Source organism: Zalophus californianus, chromosome 4 (assembly GCF_009762305.2).
Source record: "Zalophus californianus isolate mZalCal1 chromosome 4, mZalCal1.pri.v2, whole genome shotgun sequence".
NCBI classification, from domain to species: Eukaryota; Metazoa; Chordata; class Mammalia; order Carnivora; family Otariidae; genus Zalophus; species Zalophus californianus.
In genome coordinates, this window is record NC_045598.1 from 31,631,151 (window position 1) to 31,653,351 (window position 22,201).

General features: G+C 44.0%; 1 protein-coding gene across 5 annotated transcripts in view; it reads left to right on the forward strand.

Annotated features, from left to right (window-relative positions):
- Positions 1-22,201, forward strand: part of NFYC (nuclear transcription factor Y subunit gamma) — a 75,412-nt gene that overhangs the window by 45,371 nt on the left and 7,840 nt on the right. For 3 of the 5 annotated variants that reach the window (XM_027613678.1, XM_027613701.1, XM_027613684.1), the window contains exons 2-7: positions 173-285; positions 8,049-8,120; positions 9,526-9,639; positions 13,275-13,370; positions 18,365-18,538; positions 21,965-22,123. In XM_027613678.1, coding sequence (XP_027469479.1) covers positions 181-285; positions 8,049-8,120; positions 9,526-9,639; positions 13,275-13,370; positions 18,365-18,538; positions 21,965-22,123 — 720 coding nt within the window. In that variant the 5' untranslated portion in view covers positions 173-180. The remainder of the gene's footprint in view (positions 1-172; positions 286-8,048; positions 8,121-9,525; positions 9,640-13,274; positions 13,371-18,364; positions 18,539-21,964; positions 22,124-22,201) is intronic. The other 2 variants (XM_027613694.1, XM_027613710.1) reach the window with 1 other exon arrangement.

Consider the following 22,201-nt stretch of genomic DNA (forward strand, 5'->3'; position numbering starts at 1 on the left):
TTTTTGCTAACATTTAAGTCTGTGTTAAAAAACCTCTTCAGCACAATTATATACCTTCTCAGATTGAAAAATTGAATTAGTGAAAACAGCCATAAGGAAAGATATAAATAACTTGGACAGAAAGTCTGTCTTTATTACTTCTAATGTACCTCATGTGTGTGTTTGTTTTCAGTTGTCAGAATGTCCACAGAAGGAGGATTTGGTGGTACTAGCAGCAGTGATGCCCAGCAAAGCCTACAGTCCTTCTGGCCTCGTGTCATGGAAGAAATTCGGAATTTAACAGTGGTAAGAAAGAACGAGAAACTTGCCAGAGTATAAAGAGCTATGAGATGAATAACCCAGTACTTAGAGTAAAACATTTTTAATCTCAAGTGCATAGGCATAGTTCATTCCTGACCTCTGGGTGGGAACATGAAAATATAATTTACCTTAGGTGAGGTGAGTACAAGGATTTTTTTTTATATCTTAGTGGCTTTCCTTAGGCATGTGGGTGGATAGTGGATGCTTTGGCTCAGAGGTAGTAGCTTAATGTGAAGCATATCTTTTAGAGATGCAGAAAAGCAGAACTCGTACCTTCCTTTAGTAGCTGTAGCTCATTTCTTAGTCCTGATTCAGTGGCCCTGCCAAATTTCTAGAATCTGGTAAACACTATTGGGCATTGTATTCGACAACAAATCTATTGTAAGCAGGCACTCTTTCTGGGTGTTATATGATACACTTAGATCAGGGTTTCTCAACAGCAGCTTTATGGGCATTTTAGGCTGGATAATTCTCTGTTGTGAGGAGCTGTCCTGTGCATCATAGGATGTTTAGCAGTGTCTCTGGCCTCTACTCATTAGATGCTAGTAGCAATCCTCCTCCAGTTTTGATTAACTGGAGGTTAACATTTTTGGTTAAAAATGTCTCTGAACATTGGCAGATATCTCCTGGGGGCTAAAGTCATCTCATTGAGAACCACTGGCTTAGAAGAATGAAATATTACCCTGGCCCCTGCAGAGCTTACAATCTAGTAATTACAATCAGAGTTATTTATTCAGTGAATATTTATTAAATACTTACTGAATCAGACACAGTAATGAGTCTGAAGCAGTAAAAGGTCAGAGTGCTCTGGGATTACAGAGGACATAGTGCTTATTCCTCCCTGGTTGAGTTAGGGAGGCTTTAAGTAAAGGGGACATTTTTTTGGATCTTGAAATATGAGAAGCGTTCACTAGATGGAAAGGATAGGCAAGTATATCTTCAGCAGAGTATGGCATTCGTAAAGGCCTAGAGACCCAGAGGGGAGGGCCTTATGTTTTGAGGACCAGCAAGAAGTTCAGAGTGGCTGGGGGTTGCTATGTGGGTAGTGCGATGGGGGTAGGAGTAGAGTGGTATGGCAGTGGTAGCAGGAGGTGTGATCCATTAGAATTAGAACATTTTCAGAGTGTAGTGTTAGTTCCTTAAAGAAAAATGTTCCATTTGGTGTCATTTTAGCAAATACTGAAGGATCTCTCTGTTTCATATGTGTCATTCCTGCCCTGAAGGCATTAAGCACCCTGGCAGAGCAGACGCTGGACTCCTTCCTAGTGTAGAACTAATTTTGCACTTTCTTAGAGCTAGTGGCCTTTAAACCTCAGACATACAAGGTCAGTTTGTTTGTTTACTCAACAAATACTTACTATAAACCTGCTGTGGCTGTGCTGGGTACTGTGGATCCAGTAGTGAGCCCTACAGACAAGATCATTGCACTCACAGGACATGCATGCCTGTGGGGGAGGTAAACTGAAACAAGTAATGAGTAAATAAAATAAAATAACTTCTCATTATGGTAAATGCCCCCACTGACTTCAGGGATTAAAAATAAACAACAAAAACCAACCCAGATTCGTATTTTGATGTACTTGTGGGTCACATTTGTTTATATGGGGCATTTTCAGCAACTGAATTTGGCGTGGCCTTTCTTGGAGTGGCTTGTGTTCAGAGATGAATTTCCACTGAAAATTCATTGTTTCTTTTCTGTAGTGTAAAGGTGGTCGTTATCTATACTGTCTCAGATGTAAGAGAGAGGAGGAAAAGAAATGATTAAGTAAAAAGTAGGATATTTTGTTCATATTTTGAGTGGGTAATGTCACAGTAAAGCTTACGAGGTTTTAGTGCAGGAGTTGGGCTGGTGTAAAGCTGGTGCCCTCCTGGGCTGTGGGGTAGGATTAGGCCTGTGCCACAAGTCTGTACTCCAGCTTGAGCGTAGAAGCAAAAATCCAGGATCAGGCAAGTGGCCAGATAAACTCCGGAGATTCCAGCTCAGCACTTAACTTTCCTGTATCTTAAGTTTTGATTTTTTAAAAATTGTGGTTAAAAACATATAACAAAATGTACCATCTTAACAATTTTAATTAAAATGTACAGTTCTGTAGTGTCAAGTTTATTCACATTCTTTTTTTTTTTTAAGATTTTATTTATTTATTTGAGAGAGAGAATGAGAATGAGAGAGAGCATGAGGGGGGGAGGATCAGAGGGAGAAGCAGACTCCCTGCTGAGCAGGGGGCCCGATGTGGGACTCGATCCTGGGACTCCAGGATCATGACCTGAGCTGAAGGCAGTCGCTTAACCAACTGAGCCACCCAGGTGCCCAAGTTTATTCACATTCTTATGAAACCGATCTCCAGGACTTTTTCATCTTGCAGAACTGAAACTCAAATGGGATCATACAATATATGTCTTTTTGTGACGGGCTTATTTCACCTAGCATAATGTCTTCAAGGTTCATCCGTGTTGTAGTGTGTGACAGGATTTCTTTCCCTTCTGAAGCTGACTAGTATTCCATATATACGTGTGTGTACCACATTTTGTTTAGCCATTCATCTGGCCGTGGGTGTTTGGGTTGCTTCCCCCTCTTGACTGTAGTGAATGATGCTGTTAGGAATATGGGTATTCAAATTCAAACACTCGGCTTTGATTTTTATTCGACTTGGCTTAATGTTCAAGTTTGATTGCCAAAAAAGCAGATTGTGGTGTTAACCAACTTTTGTTATTTAGACAGCTAGCTAGTCCACCAGAGGTTCAAAGTGGGTTACTTTGATGGATTCAGTTTTAGTTCATGTTTTATGAATGACTAGAAAGACCAGCAAGGAGGGCAGTTGTCTTTAATGATTCTTCTATTGATGACTAGTTTTCTCCCCTTGACAAAGACTCCTAGACCACTACCATGGGATCTCTTTACATCAGACGCTTAGAACAAAGTTTGGCATTTAATAGGTGCACAGTAAATATTTGAATGAATCAGACTCCTCCATCTCAGATTTAGTGTGAAGCAACATCTGTGCCAAATTTGAGAATACAGTCTAGGAAAGTTGGGGTGTCTTTCCCTTTGTAAGACTCTTATTTTGCCCTCTGCCTGTGGCACGTAAAGGCATCTGCTTCTCTGACTGCACCTCGGCCTGTGTAACGTGGCCAGACATTTTGCATTTAGACTTTGCCTTTCCAGAACTCAGCAGCTCTTACAACCAGACTTCCTCAGATATGTTAGAACCTTTTAGGTTGACATCTCAAAATGTCTAACACATTTTTTTAAAAAATTCATATGTTCTGACTGTCCAAACATAAAACTTTTGAGAATATTCATAAGGTGTTGTGGTCTAAGACTGGGACAAAGATTGTTCCAAAAACAAATTGAAGTTTGCTAGATGATCTATTTCATGATGTATTGGGAACTCTGGCCTCAATCATTTTGGTCTGAGCTTTGCAAAAGCAATTTATCTTTCATCTCCACTTGGCCATTATGTTCTTCTCATTCTTAAAAGGCACTGTAATTGTCCATAAATTCAGGTGACGTTCAGCTGGGATTGAAGTTGGTTAAAAATCATACCAAAATGATTGTACACTAGGATGATTGTGCAAAATACTGTATTCCTGCTCAGCAGGGCTCTGGGAACGTTAACAGACTTCTTGGCATTGAGTTTTACTCCTCTGAAGACCTTTTGAAGGTGGGGAAGAAAAAGCTAACTTTGTTTTTTTGAGGGCAGGTGGGGAGGCAACAATGCAAAATCTTGAAAAAAATCTCATCCACTCCTTATTCCTTCCATCCCTTTCAGCCTTCAGTTAGCTGTAATTTGATGCCTAGGCCACTTTCTTTTAATTGCCAGGTACATCTTTTCATTCTTTGGTGCCTTCAGATTGGACAATGACATTTCTAACATTACAGTCAAACCAGATAACCATTTAAATAAAACCTTGGAAATAAAAGTTTGTGGACTGTTAGGAAATAGGTCTTGTGCTGTTTGAGCCCTTCCTGTAAGAGCAGTGCCGCCTAAAGTTTAGTCTGTATGAACCACACAGGGATCTTGTTTAGAATATAGATTCTGATTTAGTATGTTTGGAGTGGAACCTGAGATTCTGCATTTCTTTTGAGTTTCCAGGTGATGTCATTGCTGGTCTAAGGACCTCACTTGAGTAGCAAGGCTTTAACCCTCATTGTGGGTCATAGTCATCAGGGGAGTTTTCAAAACACATGGTGCCTAGACTCCACCCCTTAGAATTCCTGGTTCAGTTACTCTGGGGTAGAGCCCAATCCTCTTGTTTTTCAGAAGCTCCCCAGGTGTTTCTAACAGGCATTCAAGGTTGAGAATCACCACTTTGGAGAGGATTAGAATCTTGACTTTGCTGGGGTCCTGACTGGGTAGGCCTGGAAAAGATTTCTCATCATTATTTGAAACTCCGGATATTCTTTAGTGCAGCCTGAGACCCATTGACTTTTCCTTGGCTCCAGATTCTCATTGAGTGAATTCAGACTTCTTGAAACTTGGCAGTTTCGGATGGCAGCATTTTTAATGTAGTTCTTTGGTTGTGGTCAGGAGCACGAGAATTTTCTGAGAGAGAATCTGTTCTTCCACCTTGCTGATATCACTCCCAAGGGTAGGGGAAAAAAGTATGTGTCAGTTGTTCTTCCACTTGGATCAGCATCAGGAGAAGCTAAATGGTATTCACATCAGTTGCATGGTTGCCAGTGACAAGGGGTCACTGAATTGAAAGGCAATTAAGTGGACCTCAGCCTATGGCTGGTGAGAGTGCTGCCCTCTCCAGTAAGCTTGTCGTAAATCCTTACACGTGACTGGAAAGCTAGGATGAGATTATAGAAGACTGGGTTGTTGTCAGCGATAATGAACCACACATGCATATCTGAAGATCCACTTTTCACACACTGCCCCTTGAGATCTCAGGGTTCGGGGATCATGAGAAAGTTTCCCAAAAGAAAAGGTTTTTGGGGGTGACTTAGAGCAGAGTTTTTTGGTAAATTTCTGCCTCATTTTAGATCTCTCCAAGGTTGGGACCTTTTGTTGTTGGTTTTGATTGAAGAATAGTCTCATAGAAATTCTAAAAGTAATATTCTTCTCTTTCAGGTTGGGGAAAGAGGTCGTCTTACCAGCTTTGGGCTTTGGTTAAGAAACTTCAGAGCAGGGGCGCCTGGGTGGCTTAGTCGTTAAGCGTCTGCCTTCGGCTCAGGTCATGATCCCAGGATCCTGGGATCAAGTCCCACATCAGGCTCCCTGCTCAGCAGGAAGCCTGCTTCTCCCTCTCCCACTCTCCCTGCTTGTGTTCCCTCTCTCACTGTCTCTGTCTCTGTTAAAAAATAAATAAAATCTTTAAAAAAAAAAAAAGAAACTTTAGAACAGGGGTGCCTGTGTGGCTCAGTTGGTTAAGTGTCTGCCTTTGGCTCAGGTCATGGTCCCAGAGTCCCGGGATTGAGCCCCACATTAGGCTCTCTGCTCATTGGGGAGTCTACTTCTCCCTCTGACCCGCCCCCCTCTTGTGTTCTCTCTCAAAAATAAAATCTTAAAAATCTTAAAATATATTGTTAAAAAAATTCGACATATGAGTGAAATCATATAGTATTTGTTTTTCTCTGACTTATTAAAAAAAAAGGGAAGAAATTTTAGAGCAGTCATGTGGAAATACATTAAATAACCAAGCCCAGTGAGAGTGCACGTGCAAGCAAGTTAGACCGTGTGGCCATAATCTTGTGCTGTGTGTATCATCCTGGGAGGCCTTCCAGAGGAATCATCCCCAGCATTCTCCTTGGCATTTCTGTTTCGCATCATCATTTTGTGTGATCTGCCACACAAGAAGGAAGACCAGTGATTGATTTCTGTGGTTAAATGTTTTTTTAAATCCCTTTAGGGTCTGGCCCCAGTCCAGCATTCTCTTACCCACTGCTTCTCTCTGTACTAAGATCATACATTTAAAACTTAAATAGGCCATGTTTTTTGTGTTGCTGTACTTCTGCTTCTGTCTGAATGACATTCTCATACTTTTCCAACAAGCAAGTTTTGTAACATCCCTTAGACACAGTTCAGATGTCAGCCCTTCTGCGGAGCATTTGCCAGCTCCTCTCGTTCATTCCAACCCCTCTCCCTGCCCTGCCAGCAGGTTATTTCCTTTCTTGTCCCTGTGGGATTTTATACCCCCACCGTACTATAGCATAGGGGGTTATAATATTTTTCTATGGCAGTCTCTAACAATTAAACTATAATCTGTTCAAGGGTAAGAATAGATTTGCATCTTTTACACAGTAGCAGGTACCATACACACACTTTTAGTTGAGTTGCATGAATGAGTCAGTGAAAGAGGAGAAAAAAATAAGAACAGAAAGAATATATCCTGCCGTCTTTTTTGGTGAGATTTTAATAATTTGGACTTGTAAAGCCCTGCCACTCCAGTGTTAGTTTGAGTAGAGACTTCATGGGAAATGTTTTACCTAAGCTGGAAAGGGAAAAGATTAAAAAAAAAATGGTGTTGGAGGTTTGTAGAGGTGAGTGGTCCCATGCCGCTTGTTGGGTTTGTGAGGAGAAATCTAGTGTTTTAGTGTGCCTTTTATCATAATAAAACTCTTCCTTCTGTAGTCATAAAAATGGATTCTGGGGAGGCTGGTGACCTTTTTCCAAAAGACCCCACTGCCTTCTTTGACATATAGTTGAGGGTTTCTGTTGGTTTTGGAAAAGAAAGTTCGCTTATGCACATTCATTATACTAAATCTCAAATAATAGCTGCTCCTTCCATAACGTGATGGTGCAAATTCCCAGGTGAGCACCTTGGGCTTGGTGAGTCACATTTCAGACCACTTATAGAATCTGGCACTTGACACTTGGGCCCAGGCGGGGTTTCACTGATTTTAGCCAATCTCTGCCTTTGCACCCTTCTCTTCACTGCAGCTTTGAAACCCAGAATTGATTTTTATCTCTAGAATTACATACATCACTGGGCATGTGTTTGAGTACCAGTAGTATCAAAATAAAAAAGGGCTTAAATCGCAAATAATTGAAGTAGTGCTGGTCAAAAAGCCCTTTCCTAAATCCTATCCACAGTAAAGTCATGTGGTTTCCTCCCAGCCCAGTCTTGTTGGTTAAAGAAAGAAGTGCCAGGGCTGTTCCAAAAAGGCAGTTGATAAATTCATCCTTTTTCCACCATACTCTTCGGCTCCCACCCCCACCTCCAGGCAAACTTCGGAGACAAGGCCTTTGCTGCTCTGAGGGGAAAGGCCTCCTCCCTGATTTCTGGGGTTAGTGCAAAGGCCAGAAGTAGCCAGTGTCAGGTGGTACTGGCTGAAGACAGCTGTGGGTCACTGTGGTCAGGTGCTGGCAGCACCTTGCCCTTAGAGTCCCAGAATAGAAGAAAGAACTGGCAACTTAAAGGAATTCCCCCGAGGCAAAAATCTCATTTTAACCTGCATAGTGCAGACTGGTAAGCTTTGGTGGGGGTGGGGGTGCGGAGGAGATGCTCATAATGCACCTCTATATTGTGCCAGCAAAAAGTCTGATACCGTTTGGGTCTCCTTTTCATGAGGGTGCTCTTAGATGGCATTGTAACTTTATCCTGAAACCTTTCAATTATTTGAAGCTCTGCATGGGTTAAGAAGAATTTTGCTCTGGGACTTGTATTCTCTTCATTTAATCTGTACCTCTTCTCCTGCTGTATTTTTGGAAAGGAGAGACTAGGCCAATCACAGTGTTTCATGGTGCCTGTCATGCCCTGCTGATTGTCCCCACCATTTATGTCCCTCTTGTTACTCATTTCAGAAAGATTTCCGAGTACAGGAACTCCCACTGGCTCGTATTAAGAAGATTATGAAACTGGATGAAGACGTGAAGGTGAATTCATACTCGTTTTTATTATTCATATTGAAGCTATAATGGTGGGTAGGTTGTCGCTCATTTCTGCGGCGCTCAAAGTTTAATTAAGCAGAATGAAAATATTGTTATTGTCTCGTTTTATTTGGTTCCTGTCTAAAATTGTTAAGTGAGCTGAAATTGAACAGTTTTAATTATTAGATGGTGCTTCTCTGGAAAATAGGGATATCCTGTTTTCCAGATGTTGATAATATGCTGAGGGTTTGCGTTTTGAATCACCCATCCTTTTCACTGTGCAGGGTAAATGGTAAACACGAATCATCAAATCAGCAGGACAGTGCCATCTTCTCAATTAGCATCTCATTGCAGTTGCTAGTTGTCAGTGTGAGCTCTAAGAAATGTTTGATAATGATATTGCTCCTGTTCTAACTTTTCTGTCTGTGAGTTGTCTTATGTGACTTAACGCCCCAGAGAAGTTTCCTTGCAGGCAGCTATTTCTGTATTCCTAGGAGCCCACCTCCCATTTCAACTCTTGGAGAGAGAGCAATGCTCTCTCCTTATCACTCAAAACTAATAGTCCCTTGTGTTTGTATAGAAAGCTAACAGTTCACAGTAATTTCCCCTTTTATTAGCTCTCACTTTCTTCTCATGGTAACCCTGTGAGATTTGATAGGATAAGAATTATTAGTGCCGTCATAAAGATATGGAAGTGACTCACCCAGAGTAGAAGAACCAAGATCCCAGTTCTTCTACCTCCTGCTTCCTTAACTCCAGACCTCTTCCCATGGCCCTGTCCTGCACAGACCACCTCACCAAAGGTTCAGAGCCTTGTTTGATCAAGAGCTTGAACTTTGAAGTCAGACATGGCAAGGCAGCTTACATTTCTCGAGCACTTACTAAATGCCAGGCCCTGTGCTGGGTGCTTTTACATGTATCATTTGATTCCCACAGCAATGTGGGAAGGTTGTCTTTTTTTTCAGTATGTGAAAAATAAAGCCCAGAAGGATGGGAATGGGAAGCCTGAAATTTTATCTAAATCCATCAGTTCTCAAACTCATTATCTTTCGCCACATTGTCTCTCCTTGGATTAGAACCTAAACCCTGCCACTTACTGGCTCTGTGGCCATGGGCAAGTCACTTCTCCTCTCCTAAACCCTACTTTCTTTGAAAGTGTATTAGGAAAATAAGAAAGTGCATGGTAGGTCCTAGAAAAGTAAGTGTTCTTCTTCCCTCTTCCTTTCTTCTACCTGCTACCTGCTTTGTCCCTACTTGTGGATTTATTTTATCTTGGGATCTCTTGAAGCTATCACCTTCTCATTTTTCAAACCTTGCCCCATTGTCCACGGCAGGACATGAGGCAAGGGACAAGTGGACTGGTTTGAATGACATGCTGGTGATTGACAGGGAGGGCCTGCATCTGTTGCAGATGATCAGTGCAGAAGCCCCTGTGCTCTTTGCCAAGGCAGCCCAGATTTTTATCACAGAGTTGACTCTTCGAGCCTGGATCCACACAGAGGATAACAAGCGCCGGACTCTGCAGGTAATACAGATGCACGTGGGGAACTGGGCAAGCAGCTGCCTTTGCCTTTACCCGCTTCTCTTGTGTGGTTTTGGGCCAAAGAGTGTTCTTCCTTAGATTTCTGTTAAGTTGATGTGTGAAATTGGCATCTTCCTTCCCTGTTGTGAGGCAGACCTACCCTATAGCCTTGACAGTATTTCCCCACCAAGAATCTTCATTGCCAATTCTTGTGGTTTTCACAGCTCAGTGACTGAACTCTTCACTTGGTGAGCCCTCATTATAAACAGGCTAAAGTGATACCGATCTCTTTCCACATGTAAACAACTTCTGGTTGGAAGCTTGAGAGATGCCAGGAAAGGACAGTCCCAGGAAGAATCCATCTCACCTACCTCATTTGTCTTTTTGTTCCTTGTGTGCCTTCCTGGGAATCCCTTCCTTCTTCTTTTTCATTTTTTTTTTTAATTTTAATCCAGAAAAATCAATATTCATATGGTATGAAGACCTTGGTCATTGGCTCTAGAGGTCTTTCTCTTAACAGCCGGGCCCTAGTTCTTGGAGGAAAGGTTTCCTTGACATAAGAGGAAGGGTGTGACAGAAGACACTGGCAGTCTTTCAGTAACAAAGCCAGGAAAGTAAATTGTTTTCTCCTTTGTTTCCCTTACCTCCAAATCAAAGATGCATGCATATTTATTCTACAAATATTTATTGAACACCCACAATGTGCCAAGCACTCTTCTGGGCTCTGGGGATTAACACACAAAACAGACCTAAACCCCCACCCTTGGGAAACCTATATTCCAGTGCAGCTAAACATGGCAGACTTACTTTATGCTGCTTTGAAAGAAGCCTATGGCTCTAGAGAGATGCAGTTAAAGTTACCTTCAAAATCAATTCAGATTGAAAAATAAAATGAGCAAAACACTTGGACAGGCCCTTCAAAAAAGAAGATATCCTGGGTGGCTTAGTCGGTTAAGCATCTGACTTCAGCTCAGGTCATGATCTCAGGGTGCTGGGATAGAGCTCCACGTCGGGCTTCCTGCTCAGCGGGGAGTCTGCTTGAGATTCTCTTTCCCTCTTCTCTGCCCCTCCCCTTGCTCATGTGCACGCTCTCTCAAATAAATAAAAAATGTTTAAAAAAGATATCCAAATGACCAGTAAACATATGAGTAGGTGTGCAACATCATTGTTCCCTGTGAAATAGAAATAAAAACCACCAGACATTGGTTTACACCCACTGGAATGGGACTGACAGTACCAAGTGTTGATGAGGAAATGGAGTGACTGAAACTCCTACAGTACTGCTGGGCAGAATGTGAAGTGGTACAATCACTTGGAGAAACTATTTGGCACTTTCTAATAAGCTTAAACATATCCCTACTGTATGACACAGCCGTCCCACTCATAGGTATATACCCCAAAGGGTGGACCTTCTTGTATAAGAACGTTCATAACAGCCTTATTTATAATAGCCAAAGACTGGAAACAACTCAAGTATCCACCAAGATGGGGATGTATAAATAAAAGGGATATGTTCATAAAATTGATTACTACTCAACAGCAACAGCAACAAAAAACGATTGATCCATACAACATGGGTGAATCTGAAAAATTATGTTAAGCAAAAGAAGCCAGAGGAAAAAATTATATAGCCCATGATACCATATACTGTCACCTTCTGTGATGATAGAAATCAGAGTAGTGGTTGTCTCAGATTCGGGGGAGGGCAGTTGGTTGGAAAGGGAGAGAAGGACACTTTTTATCATCTTATCTGGGTGTGATAGCTACCTGGCTGCATATATTTATTAAAATTCATCAAGCTGTTATCCTTAAGATTTCTGTTTTACTGAATATGAGTATTCAGTAAAATATCACTAGCATGAAGAAAAGCAAAATAAAATGTTAAAAAGACCAACTGAAGTATGTTTGTGTTTCCAAAAAACTGTAGAACACTTTGGTGTGTGTTTGGAAGTGCTTATTATTTGGTTCCCCACCCCTGCCGCCCCCCCCCCCCCAGTTCCATCCATAGATGAGCTGCTTAGGTAGCTTTGAGTAGGTGACATCATCAGGAATGTGATACTATATCGTACTGATCTTAAATGAGACCTGGCAGCCTTAAGATGTGCCCTGCTTCGGGTAGAGGGTTTATTATCAAGCTGGTGGTTGGCAAGAAGGATGCATTGGGGTTTTGCATTTCAGTGGCTTGGGGCCATCACAGAGAGAAGGGAAGGAAAAAACAGAAAATTTCCATCCCCTTTTATTTTGTCTGGTGAGTCACCTCTTTTAAGATATGATATATAGAGATTGCTAGGGATTTCTGTTACCATGTTGCCTTTCTCCCCCAACATTTTATTATGAAAACATTCAAACGTAAGCAAAGTTAATAGTGAGTGTTTATATACTCACCACCTAGATCCTACTGTTAACAGTTTACTCACTTCATCCTCGTATCTGTCTGTCCCTCTGTGCATCGAGTCACTTATTTTTTTTTAAGTGGTTCCACACTGGGCCCCCCAGTGGAGGGCCCAAACTCTACCCCGAGATCCAGACTGAGATCAAGGATGCTTACCTGATGGAGCCACCCAGGCGCCCCGATCTCTTTTTAAATGCATTTCAAAGTTTACTTTCCCCTAAAGACTTGAACATGCATATCATTCACGAGAGTTCACTACTTTTTCTTGTTCTTTTTTTCTTTTGCTTTAAAATTTTCATACAGTGAAATAACATGAATCTTAAGGATACATAGTGTGTTCGTTTTTAATAGTTTTTAATTTTTTTTAATTTTAATTTTATTATTTAAAGAAAGGGAGTATCACTCTTAGAATTCCATTGGAACAGGGCTTGGTTTCAGTATCATGTAGTCAATTCTAGTAACAACTTCAGACTTCTGGTATCAAATCACATTAAACAAGATTTAAACCGTGGATTTAACATTGTGACTATTTATTTTTTTAAGATTTTTTTTATTTATTTGACAGAGAGAGACACAGCAAGAGAGGGAACACAAGCAGGGGGAGTGGGAGAGGGAGAAGCAGGCTTCCTGCTGAGCAGGGAGCTCGATGAGGGGCTCGATCCCAGGACCCTGGGATTATGACCCGAGCAGAAGGCAGACGCTTAACAACTGAGCCATCCAGACGCCCCTAACATTGTGACTTTAAATTCCAAAATACAAATCATAGCCTTGTGGGAACTAATATTCTATAGATCCTGTGATTGGAAAATACTATAAAAAGTTATTTAATTAGGATTTCAATAGAGATCCCCAAAGGTTATAAGATTGAATAATAGCCTAACCTTGCTAACCACGCAATGAACAGAAACCTGCCAGTTGAGATTGCTGGCTGGCGGATGATAATTTAACAACTGTGGGGAGGACTTGGGGTAGGATCCACCAGGGGTGGTAGTCGTAATTAGAGACTCAAATACCCAGTTAGTAGAGCATGAACTACATCTGCATCTTCTTTGTCAGTGTCTGTCCATCAAGTCTGACGTGAAGTTGGTGAGTTTGGCTGTGCGTATTCCAGCTGTAGCCTTAGCCACGGTCATTGAGTTTGGCTTAGAGGTCCTCATCTTCTCTTACTTGTGACATGGAGGGTGTAAAGTCAGGTGAACTAGTTTCTCCCCCGGCTAATTTTTCACCCTGCTTTTCTTTGTTACAGAGGAATGATATCGCCATGGCAATTACAAAATTTGATCAGTTTGACTTTCTCATCGATATTGTTCCAAGAGATGAACTGAAACCTCCAAAGCGTCAGGTGAGCTGGGAAGGCCTTGCTCCTGCTTCTGACTGAAGAGCACCTTGCATACTGGTGTCAGATATGCTCCTTTTCCTCTCTCAGCCCAAGTCATTTGCTGTTCCTTTTGCTTTTCTTTCTCTAGACCAGATCCATCCTTAACATCTCCCTCTGTTACTCATTTATGGATACTTTTAACTCAGTGCCTCTGAGGTGGTATTTCAGTGAAAGTAGACAAAAATGATAAAGACAAGTTACAAACAGTAAAGTGAAGCTCTTTTCAAGGTACCCTAGGGAGTCTCTCAGAGTTCTTAACCTGGGATGGGAGAACATTTCCAGCCAGGTACAGATTTTAGATTTTCAAGATTTAAAGAAACAGCTTCTCTATGTGCACAGTGGTGTTTGGAGTGAATGGACTTGGGTTTTCTCTTACTCTGGATTGCGGTTCTCTGTGTAGTGCTCGGGCTATACATTAGATCACCTGTTAGGGCTTAAAAAATACTAGCGTCTGGGCTTTATCCCACACCAGCTGAATCAGAATCTGAGGGGGAGGCCCAGGCCATAGTACTTTTTTAAAGCTTTTCAGATGTGCTTAATGTGCAGCCCAATTTGAGAACCACCACTTAAGCTGTTTTCTAAGCAATCACGGGAAAGAATGTGAATATCTGTCTTTGCCTTTCTTTTGCCTGCCCCTCTCCAAAGGTCACACTGACTTTTTTTCAGCACCTTGGGTGCATCAAGCTCTTAATTGCAATTGTAATAGACCCCTCTCCTGTATAGCTCATTGTTTGAGGCACGCAGATTGCATGACTCAGTAGGTGTGGTTAGAGACACTTGGGGAATAGTGGCAGTGTCTGGCAGGAGCAAAGCTGTGCTTTGTTCTGCTTGCTTTATCTTGTTAATAAAATTTTAAGTGTTTTTAATGAATTATTTCATAATATATTATCCTTAGAACAGAATCATTCAGTGACAACCATTCTCCTATGCTGTCTCGCACTAATAACCAGTCAGGAAGTATAGAAGTGGGCATCTTAAAAGGACATCTGTAATCCTGACCCTGCCTGGGGGCCTTTGTATCAGCAGGCCCTCTGTCCCCTCCTTATTAGAGCAGGGCGCCTCACTGCGGCTCCGTTCTTTCTGGGCAGTCTTTGCTACTGTAAACATCCTTGACTGGAAGCTGTAAGGTGTTCAGAGGAGCTTTCAGTCGGATGTTTACAGCGGCAGGCTGCCACGGTCGTCCCCAGCTGCACATCGCCTTTGAAACCATTGCAGGTTTGTGCCCACGGGCTCAGTTCCTCCTCTTGGTGTGTTTCCCTCCTCTCTGAGAAGTCTGTACAACAAGAACTCAGACCACTTCTCTTCCTCCCAAACAAATGCTACCACACCCTTGCTCTCCTTTTTGGAATTTGTTTCAGAAGCTCCCTTTAAAAACAAGGTGGTGAGCCCTGTGACAAAATCAGGCCTTGTGCTAACTCCTGCTCGTTCTCTGTGGGCTGTTTGCTGAACCAACTGGCTAGAGGGGAGGGTCATGTCCTGTCCCTTCCTCACGTCCTCAGTGCCTGGCTCTCTCAGGGTGTCAGGCAGCTCCTAGTTCCATCCTAGCCTGACTCATAATGCTGTGATCCATCTCCTTTTAAAGTGTCTAGCTGAAACAGCTCCTTGCTGCCTGGATTCAGGTCTTTGTAGGTGTTCAAGCCATTGATGGGTGTCCTTTTGGGGACAGCTGCTGCCTGGCCTTTGAAAGGTTGAGATTGCTGAAAGCTGGCCTGAAATTCTAAGATAGCACTTTTAATCCTCTGTAGACATGAAGTTTTCCCCAGTTCCAAATTGGCTGGCACCTCCTTAAGTCCTTTAAAAGCGCCTACTCTTCAAAACTCACCCTTTCTGAAGGAGGCAGCAGTTCATTTCTGGCTCCTGAAGTGAAAGTACTTTTTTCAGTCTGGAGCTGGCTGCACAACTCTGTAGTGATGGCCCGAGGATGGGATGCTGCTCATTCTCTGACGTTTGTCAGTCTCCCCTTCTGAAAAGATTCCAAGAGCAAGCCCTCTGGTCAGGGAGGCCACTGTGAAAGCTGGGCAAGTGCCCCATTCTGGATTGATCCAGTCATTCGAGATTGTTCTAGCACAGGGGGTCATTTCCCACTCTTGGAGAAAGAAACTAGCCAGAAATACTGAGTTGTAGATCTAAGGTCCTTGACTTCTCAGAGATGCTTGGAAATTTCTCTTGTTCTTCGGGGAAGCAAGTAAAGACTATGCAGAAGCAGAAGATAGTTGAGGCTGACTTCTACCCCACTAAAGCTATGAGTTGAAAGTTCCTGCCCATTGAAATGTCATTGTCTCTTCACCCATTTCTTTAAACCAAGCATAATCATTCCCTTGCTAGCTTGCCCTCCATTGGCCGGATGAGTCTTCATAATGCAAACGAACCTTAGATGTGCTTCGTTCCATTCCAGTGATTCAAGAGCAGTCACGCCTGGTGCTCACAACACCAGCCTAAGTGCCTCTACTTGGTACTTCCAGAGTGTCCTAGACACTGCCTAGGTCATAAACAACTTAAGAGGGTTTGGTAGGCAATGTAGGAGAAGCTCTTTACCTGCTGCCACAGTTTTTGGCAAGGACTGTTTTGGTTTCTGAAAGGATTGCTTCAAGGATTTGCTTTTTGTCTGGCAGAAAGAGTGTATTCACTTGCAGGTCAGTTGCAGTGAGAGATAACTGGAGAAAGAACAATCATAGGTCAGGGCTGGGAAATGTCAGTTTCTCCCTCCTCCCTGATTTCCTTCAAGTTGGTTCTGGGGGTGTCTCAATCCTCTCTACCCTCTCATTTACCCAAGAGCTTTTGTAAGTTAGGTCTAGAGTATAGTGATTGATGTTTTTTATAAAATGGGAAGGACGTTCTCAGTGGAAAATAAATACATTGAACCTATTTCAAGAGCTTTAAAAAGAGCAGTTGGCCTCTGTTTCTTGGGTAAGGGAGGGTATCGGTATTTATCCCTTTCAAAGCCAAGAGCTAGTTGACAGGCTGACCTTTATTTATAATGGTGAAAAGTTGAGTTGAAAAGAAGGTGCTGTTGTTATAGTTACATTGTGCTGGAAATAGACCTAGACGAGAAAAAGGGGACCTCCTTTTTTTTCCTGCCTCAGTGTGGTTACGTTCAGGGTTCAGACTGTTTGGGTCTAAAGCACAGAACACATTAACCTAGAAAATTTGTTCATGTTTGAGGAGTAGCTTAGAAACCCAGAATGTTAAAAGTGTCTGCTGAGGCTGGGTGGGTGGCCATTAGGGAATCTTTTGATGCCGAGACCCCAGTTCCTGAAAGGCTAGTTGTCAGTCCTAATTCTAGTATCTGGGGCCCCCAGTCCCCAGGCAAGCCCTGTTCTGCACGGGTTACAAGCTTCTCCCCACACCATGGCCACAGAATCCTAGAGGTAACAAAAGAGAGTTTAGGTACTCTTTTCTATTGGTAAAAGCTGTTGGGTTCAAGAGAATATGTCATACTACCAACTTAAGTTTTAGAAAAGCACTTTGTGGGACACCTGGCTTGCTGTCGGAGGAGCATGGGACTCTTGATCTTGGGGCTGTGAGTTCAAACTCCACATTAGGTATAGAGCTTACTAAAAAAACAAAACAAAACAAAAAACCACTTTCCTACCTGCAGCTCTGTGCCTGACTCTATAAATCTGTCCATTCAGCAACCTCTTATTGAGTGCCTACTTATAAGGGAATGAATGATTGGAACATCGAAGAGCAAGAGAGAGTTGAGCCCTCATAGCGCTTTCACTCGAGCAGGGAAGGCAGTGAATTTTGACAAGCAAGTACAACAAAGTATGGTGAGGAAGGGACTGTGCACCATAGATTGGGGCACTTAACCTAGTGAGGGTATGCAGTCAGTACCAACTGTGTCACTGTCACTGTGGGGAGCTTTGAGGCAGTCCACAGCATCTCTATACCTTGGAGAAGTGTCTTTTCCTCTTTACTTGAACCTGGCAAACTTAGCCCAGAACAAGGAAGTGAGTAAATTAAGCTAATTTTCTGCTCAGCCAGCCCAAGTGGTTGTATGTTTCTGTTGTTTTTGTTGTCCCAGGCAGGGGCACCGTGTGTCGCAGGGCCCTCCGGAGCAGACGCCGATCTCTGTGTCAGTGGTCAGGGGCCTATCAACCCCGGACCGTCAGGCTCTAACCATGCCGTAGTGTGTGTAAACATCCTACACTCTCAGCTGTGAGCTTAAGGTGGCTGGGAGAGGGTTGTTTACTCCTTCTGCCATGGAAAACGTCAGCTGAAGAAGGAACGGTCTCTTCACCCAGCAGAGCGGACAGAATGCGGCCTCCCTAGTCAGCCAAGGCAGCCCCCCAGCGGAGAGCTGTTCCTCAGGCCCCCTGGGTTGCGCTTCTGTGGCTAAGTACAACCAGAACCAGATATGACACTGGATAGACGTGGCCCTCAGTGACCAACTGTGAAAAGCTGGGCACTTGCCTACCGGTGCTCTCAATCCTGACATTGCCAATTCTAAAATTCCAGCCCAGGAAAAGCCCTGTTTCCCTTTCCCCTGCTCTGTCCCTCCAGAGCTGGTGGGCACCAAATAAGGAGAGTGCTGCCTATCTGGGAGATTGGGGGCCAGCCTGAGAGCTTGATGTTTGGGTAGCATCTTCCCAGTGCTCACAATTAGCACCGTCTGCAGATCACAGGCCTTGACAGCGTTTACTGATAAGCACTGCTGGTGCGTGGTTTTTAGTTACGGTAATTATTTGCCCATTTGCAACTCATCACGCGATGGGTGATTACTCTGTACTTCTGAAAATTGGCTGTATGTGTTGTGAAGCCTATGGAATCTGTTATTTTTAGTTTGATTTAGCACAACTGGTCTCTTCGAATTCCACTTTCCCTTGGCTTCAGATGTGGAGAGCTCAGCATTCAGCAGGCAACTGCACAGAGTCCGTTTGGGGGAAGAATGGAAATTCACTGTGGCGGCTGCTGAGTCAGTTCTTTTCCCCTTACCTGCCTCTCCTTCTACCCCACAGGAGGAGGTGCGCCAGTCCGTGACTCCTGCTGAGCCCGTCCAGTACTACTTCACGCTGGCTCAGCAGCCTGCCGCCGTCCAAGTCCAGGGGCAGCAGCAGGGCCAGCAGACCAGCAGCTCTGCGACCACCATCCAGCCTGGGCAGATCATCATTGCGCAGCCGCAGCAGGGCCAGGTCCGTGAGCGGCACGGAGTGTCCGCCAGCAAGCCCGCGCCACTTAGGTTTGGAACGGGGAAGGGCTGGCCTGGGCGGAGAGGCAGGCCAGTCATCAGAGGGCCCTGGAGTTGAAGCCTGGAAACTTGAGCTGCTCCCCACATCAGCCACCCAGGTGATGTGTGACCCTAAGCTCTCTGGGACCTGGTTTTCGCAGAGTCAAATGAGGAGAGTGCAGTGAATCAGACGCTCACCAGGATCCCCATGAGCTAAGGGAAAACATCTATATCGTTCCCCCATGAAGAGTAGTGACATCCCCGTCGGAGGTATTGTGAGTGGACCCCACGTCTGCTTTCTGTGCCTATGCTGGAATTGGACTGTGTTAGACCTTTAAGGAAGAGATTAGGCATCGTTACCAGCTTGCATCCCTCTCCTCCCCTTCTCCCTGTCATTTCTCTGTTGCACCACAGTTGTGTCAAGGGACTTTCTCTTTTTACAGTAGTGATCAGAATATTCTCTCTCCCCAGTGGTATTGTTGTGAAAGCAGTAACATCCATGTTTGTTGGGGATATTGAGAGGCTGTAGAGAACTCTGCTCTCTGAGCTCTGAATCCAATTCCTGGTCAAGCATTAATTTATTCATCAAACATTGACCCTATATCCTATGTGCTAGGGATAAAAGCATGAATAAAACTCCCTATTTTTAAGAATTTTCACAATCTAGTAGGGTACAAATACTTAAAGATTATAATTCCACCACGTGGGAAGTGTAAGAAACACTTAGGGTTGTGTAAAGGGTGTTATGGGATCACATCAAAAGGGATATCTAGGGGGCGCCTGGGGGGCTCAGTCGGTTAAGCATCTGCCTTTGGCTCAGGTCATGATCCCAGTGTCCTGGGATCGAGTCACACATCAGGCTCCTTCTCCCTCTGCCTGCCACTCCCCCTGCTTGCTCAGTGTCGCGCTCTCTCTCTCTCTCTCTCTTTCTCTCTGACCAAAAAAAACCAATTAACAAAACGTGAGGGAAGTGGTAGAAGCGGATGTCAGAGAAGGTTCCCTGAAGGGAATAATACAAGTCTTAGAGGGAACAATGGCAACAAATCAGATAAAGAGGGGAAGGAGTGCTTTCCAGAAGAGAGCACAGCACAGGCAAAGGCTTGGAGGTGGGAAACCGCACAGGGAGCGGTGGGAGGGTACAGTCAGCATGGGCGGTATCTAGGCAAGTCTGAAAAGAGAGGCAGAGGACACGTCCCCGATAGCCTTGTATCTGCGGGTAAGGAGCTAGGTTTGCCTAGAAGAAAAAAATTGGGGCGGAGGTAGATTTAAATATTAATTAAGATTTTAGGATTTATTCCCTGTCTCACTTTTTAATCCATATAACAGAAGTTTTAGGGTTCTTTCTCTTTGCCAGACACTGCTAGGCAGGAGGGGTTCAAAGATAATCGATTGCAGCCCAGTCCCTGCTTCAGGGCGTTCACCGTACCGTGATGCCCAAGGGACCTTCTTTGGCTAATGCTTGTGCCTCTGGGGTGGTGAGAGCTTTCCCTGCCAAAGGCTTTATCCCTTTACGGAGCAAACTTCAAGGGAGTCCACCAGGCGCAGGCTCTGATTGGCTGAACATCCTAAGCAGCTCGTGGCTGTTGTGCTCTGACAGCAGGGCACACCATACGTGATTTGACAGCTGCCATGCTAACACAAGCCTTCATTTTCCTGAAATGATTTGGAAATACCTTGGAAATCCTCTTGGGAAAATTGAGTTGATAAAGTTCAGTGATGAGTTGGCAGTATGCTTTTTTTTTTTTTTTTTAGTCAGCAAGAATTTCATCTCTCCTCTTTGCCACCTCAGACTGGCTCAGCTTGGAGCTGATGAGGCTTGCAGGGATGAAGTTGGTCTCACCCAGTGTCTCCCAGCTGTTCTCTGTCCTGCTGGTTCAGGGTGGCCTTGTGCTGTGTCACCCCTCCTTGGACCTGTAGTAATGTCTATTTCAAGTTGAGTTCAGATAACCTTTGTAGGACAGAATACTTATTAAAATTGGAAGGAAAGCATATTTTGGTAAAGTGAATCCTGTGTGTTGTCATAAAATTGGAAACTTCTATTCCTGGAGGTTGGGGGAATAGGCTGAGTCGAGAATGCTGGTGTGAGGATAGGAGGTGTTTCCTGTTGTCCTAGCCTACCGCATGTGTTTTTACATAGATTCCTCTGTCCTCTTTCCTCCTGACCTCCAGGTCATAGTATTTTCTCCTTACCTAGTAATCCCGTGAGTGTCATCTGTAGTTCCTAGAACATGTCTCCTTCCCCTGTAACCTCAGATGCACAGGGGACCTGTGCGGTCAGGAACATAAGAGCATCAGAAGAGCAGCATCAGTAGAAGCCCAGGAGCCACTGAGACTCACGTCGTCTTCTTACTGAAGTGATTCTGAATTCACAGTGGGGAGGCATCATACACAAATTGGGGCATTGGGGGTGTAGGTGTGGTTTAAAAGATTGCACCCTCCTTCCAGCACCATGACCACCACCCCCAACACCATGCCCCGCTACTCCCCACCCCCTCCCACAGCAGATGAACAGTATGTTCTGGGCTCCCTGCTCTAGGTAGTCTGTAAAGGTCACACCTGAGGCTAAAGTTTTGAAATTTGAACAAGTGACTGACCAACCCTTTTGACAGTTCAAGTCTACCATCGCTCAAAGGAGTAAGTTTCATGGAACTGCAGTCCATGAAGTGTGTATGAGAGACACAATCTGCCACGTCATGTACATTGGACAGAAATTTCTTAAATCTAGGGTTCCTGTTTTAGAGAGTTACAGTTCTTGCTTTGTTAAATTCTGGTGTTTAGGGGTAGCCTCAGTTAGCATCCAGGTCTTAGCGGTGTTTACCTCCCCTGTGGGAAGCCGTGCTTTGTCCAGAGCAGCCAGCTGGTCAGTGTGGGCTGGAGTCATTCTGCTGCTTCCGTGAAGCCAGCTGGCACTTCATTTCCTTCCAGTGTCTGGCATGCCTAGAAAGGGGTCCAAGGTCCTGAGCTTAGTAAATTTGTCCTGACCCCACTCTCCATTTAGTTCACTCTCCAAATTCACCTGCTCCAGACTTGACTTTGGCCATGTCTTAAGGGAACTATCACGGTTGCTTTGGATTCTTTGTACCATATGTGCCTGTCACTGAAGGGGCTTTGGGAAGATACAGCATTTGAACCATAGAGATGTTTGGGGCCTGGCAAGATATTCTGTACTATGTGCCTAAAAATGTGTGTGGCTTTCTCCCATCTTTTATTTTGGAGAGTAACTTTAGCAGTGCTCTAAGGCCCAAAGGACTCTGAGTATTGTTAATTAGTGTTAAGATGAGCTTAGGCGTCCATGGAAGGGGTTTGCTCCTCAACTGCTCGTCGTTAACCCCTTGGTAAGCCTAAAGGCTCTGAGCTGGGGTTGAATCAGCTTTCTCATCACTCTTTCTAGACCACGCCCGTGACCATGCAGGTGGGAGAAGGTCAGCAGGTGCAGATTGTTCAGGCTCAGCCCCAGGGTCAAGCCCAGCAGGCCCAGAGCAGCACTGGACAGACCATGCAAGTGATGCAACAGATCATCACGAACACAGGAGAGATCCAGCAGATTCCGGTAAGCCCTGCTCTGCCTCACATCTGCAAGGCACTGTGCTTCTGTTGTAATGGGAGTGCTTACAGGTCTTAAATGCAC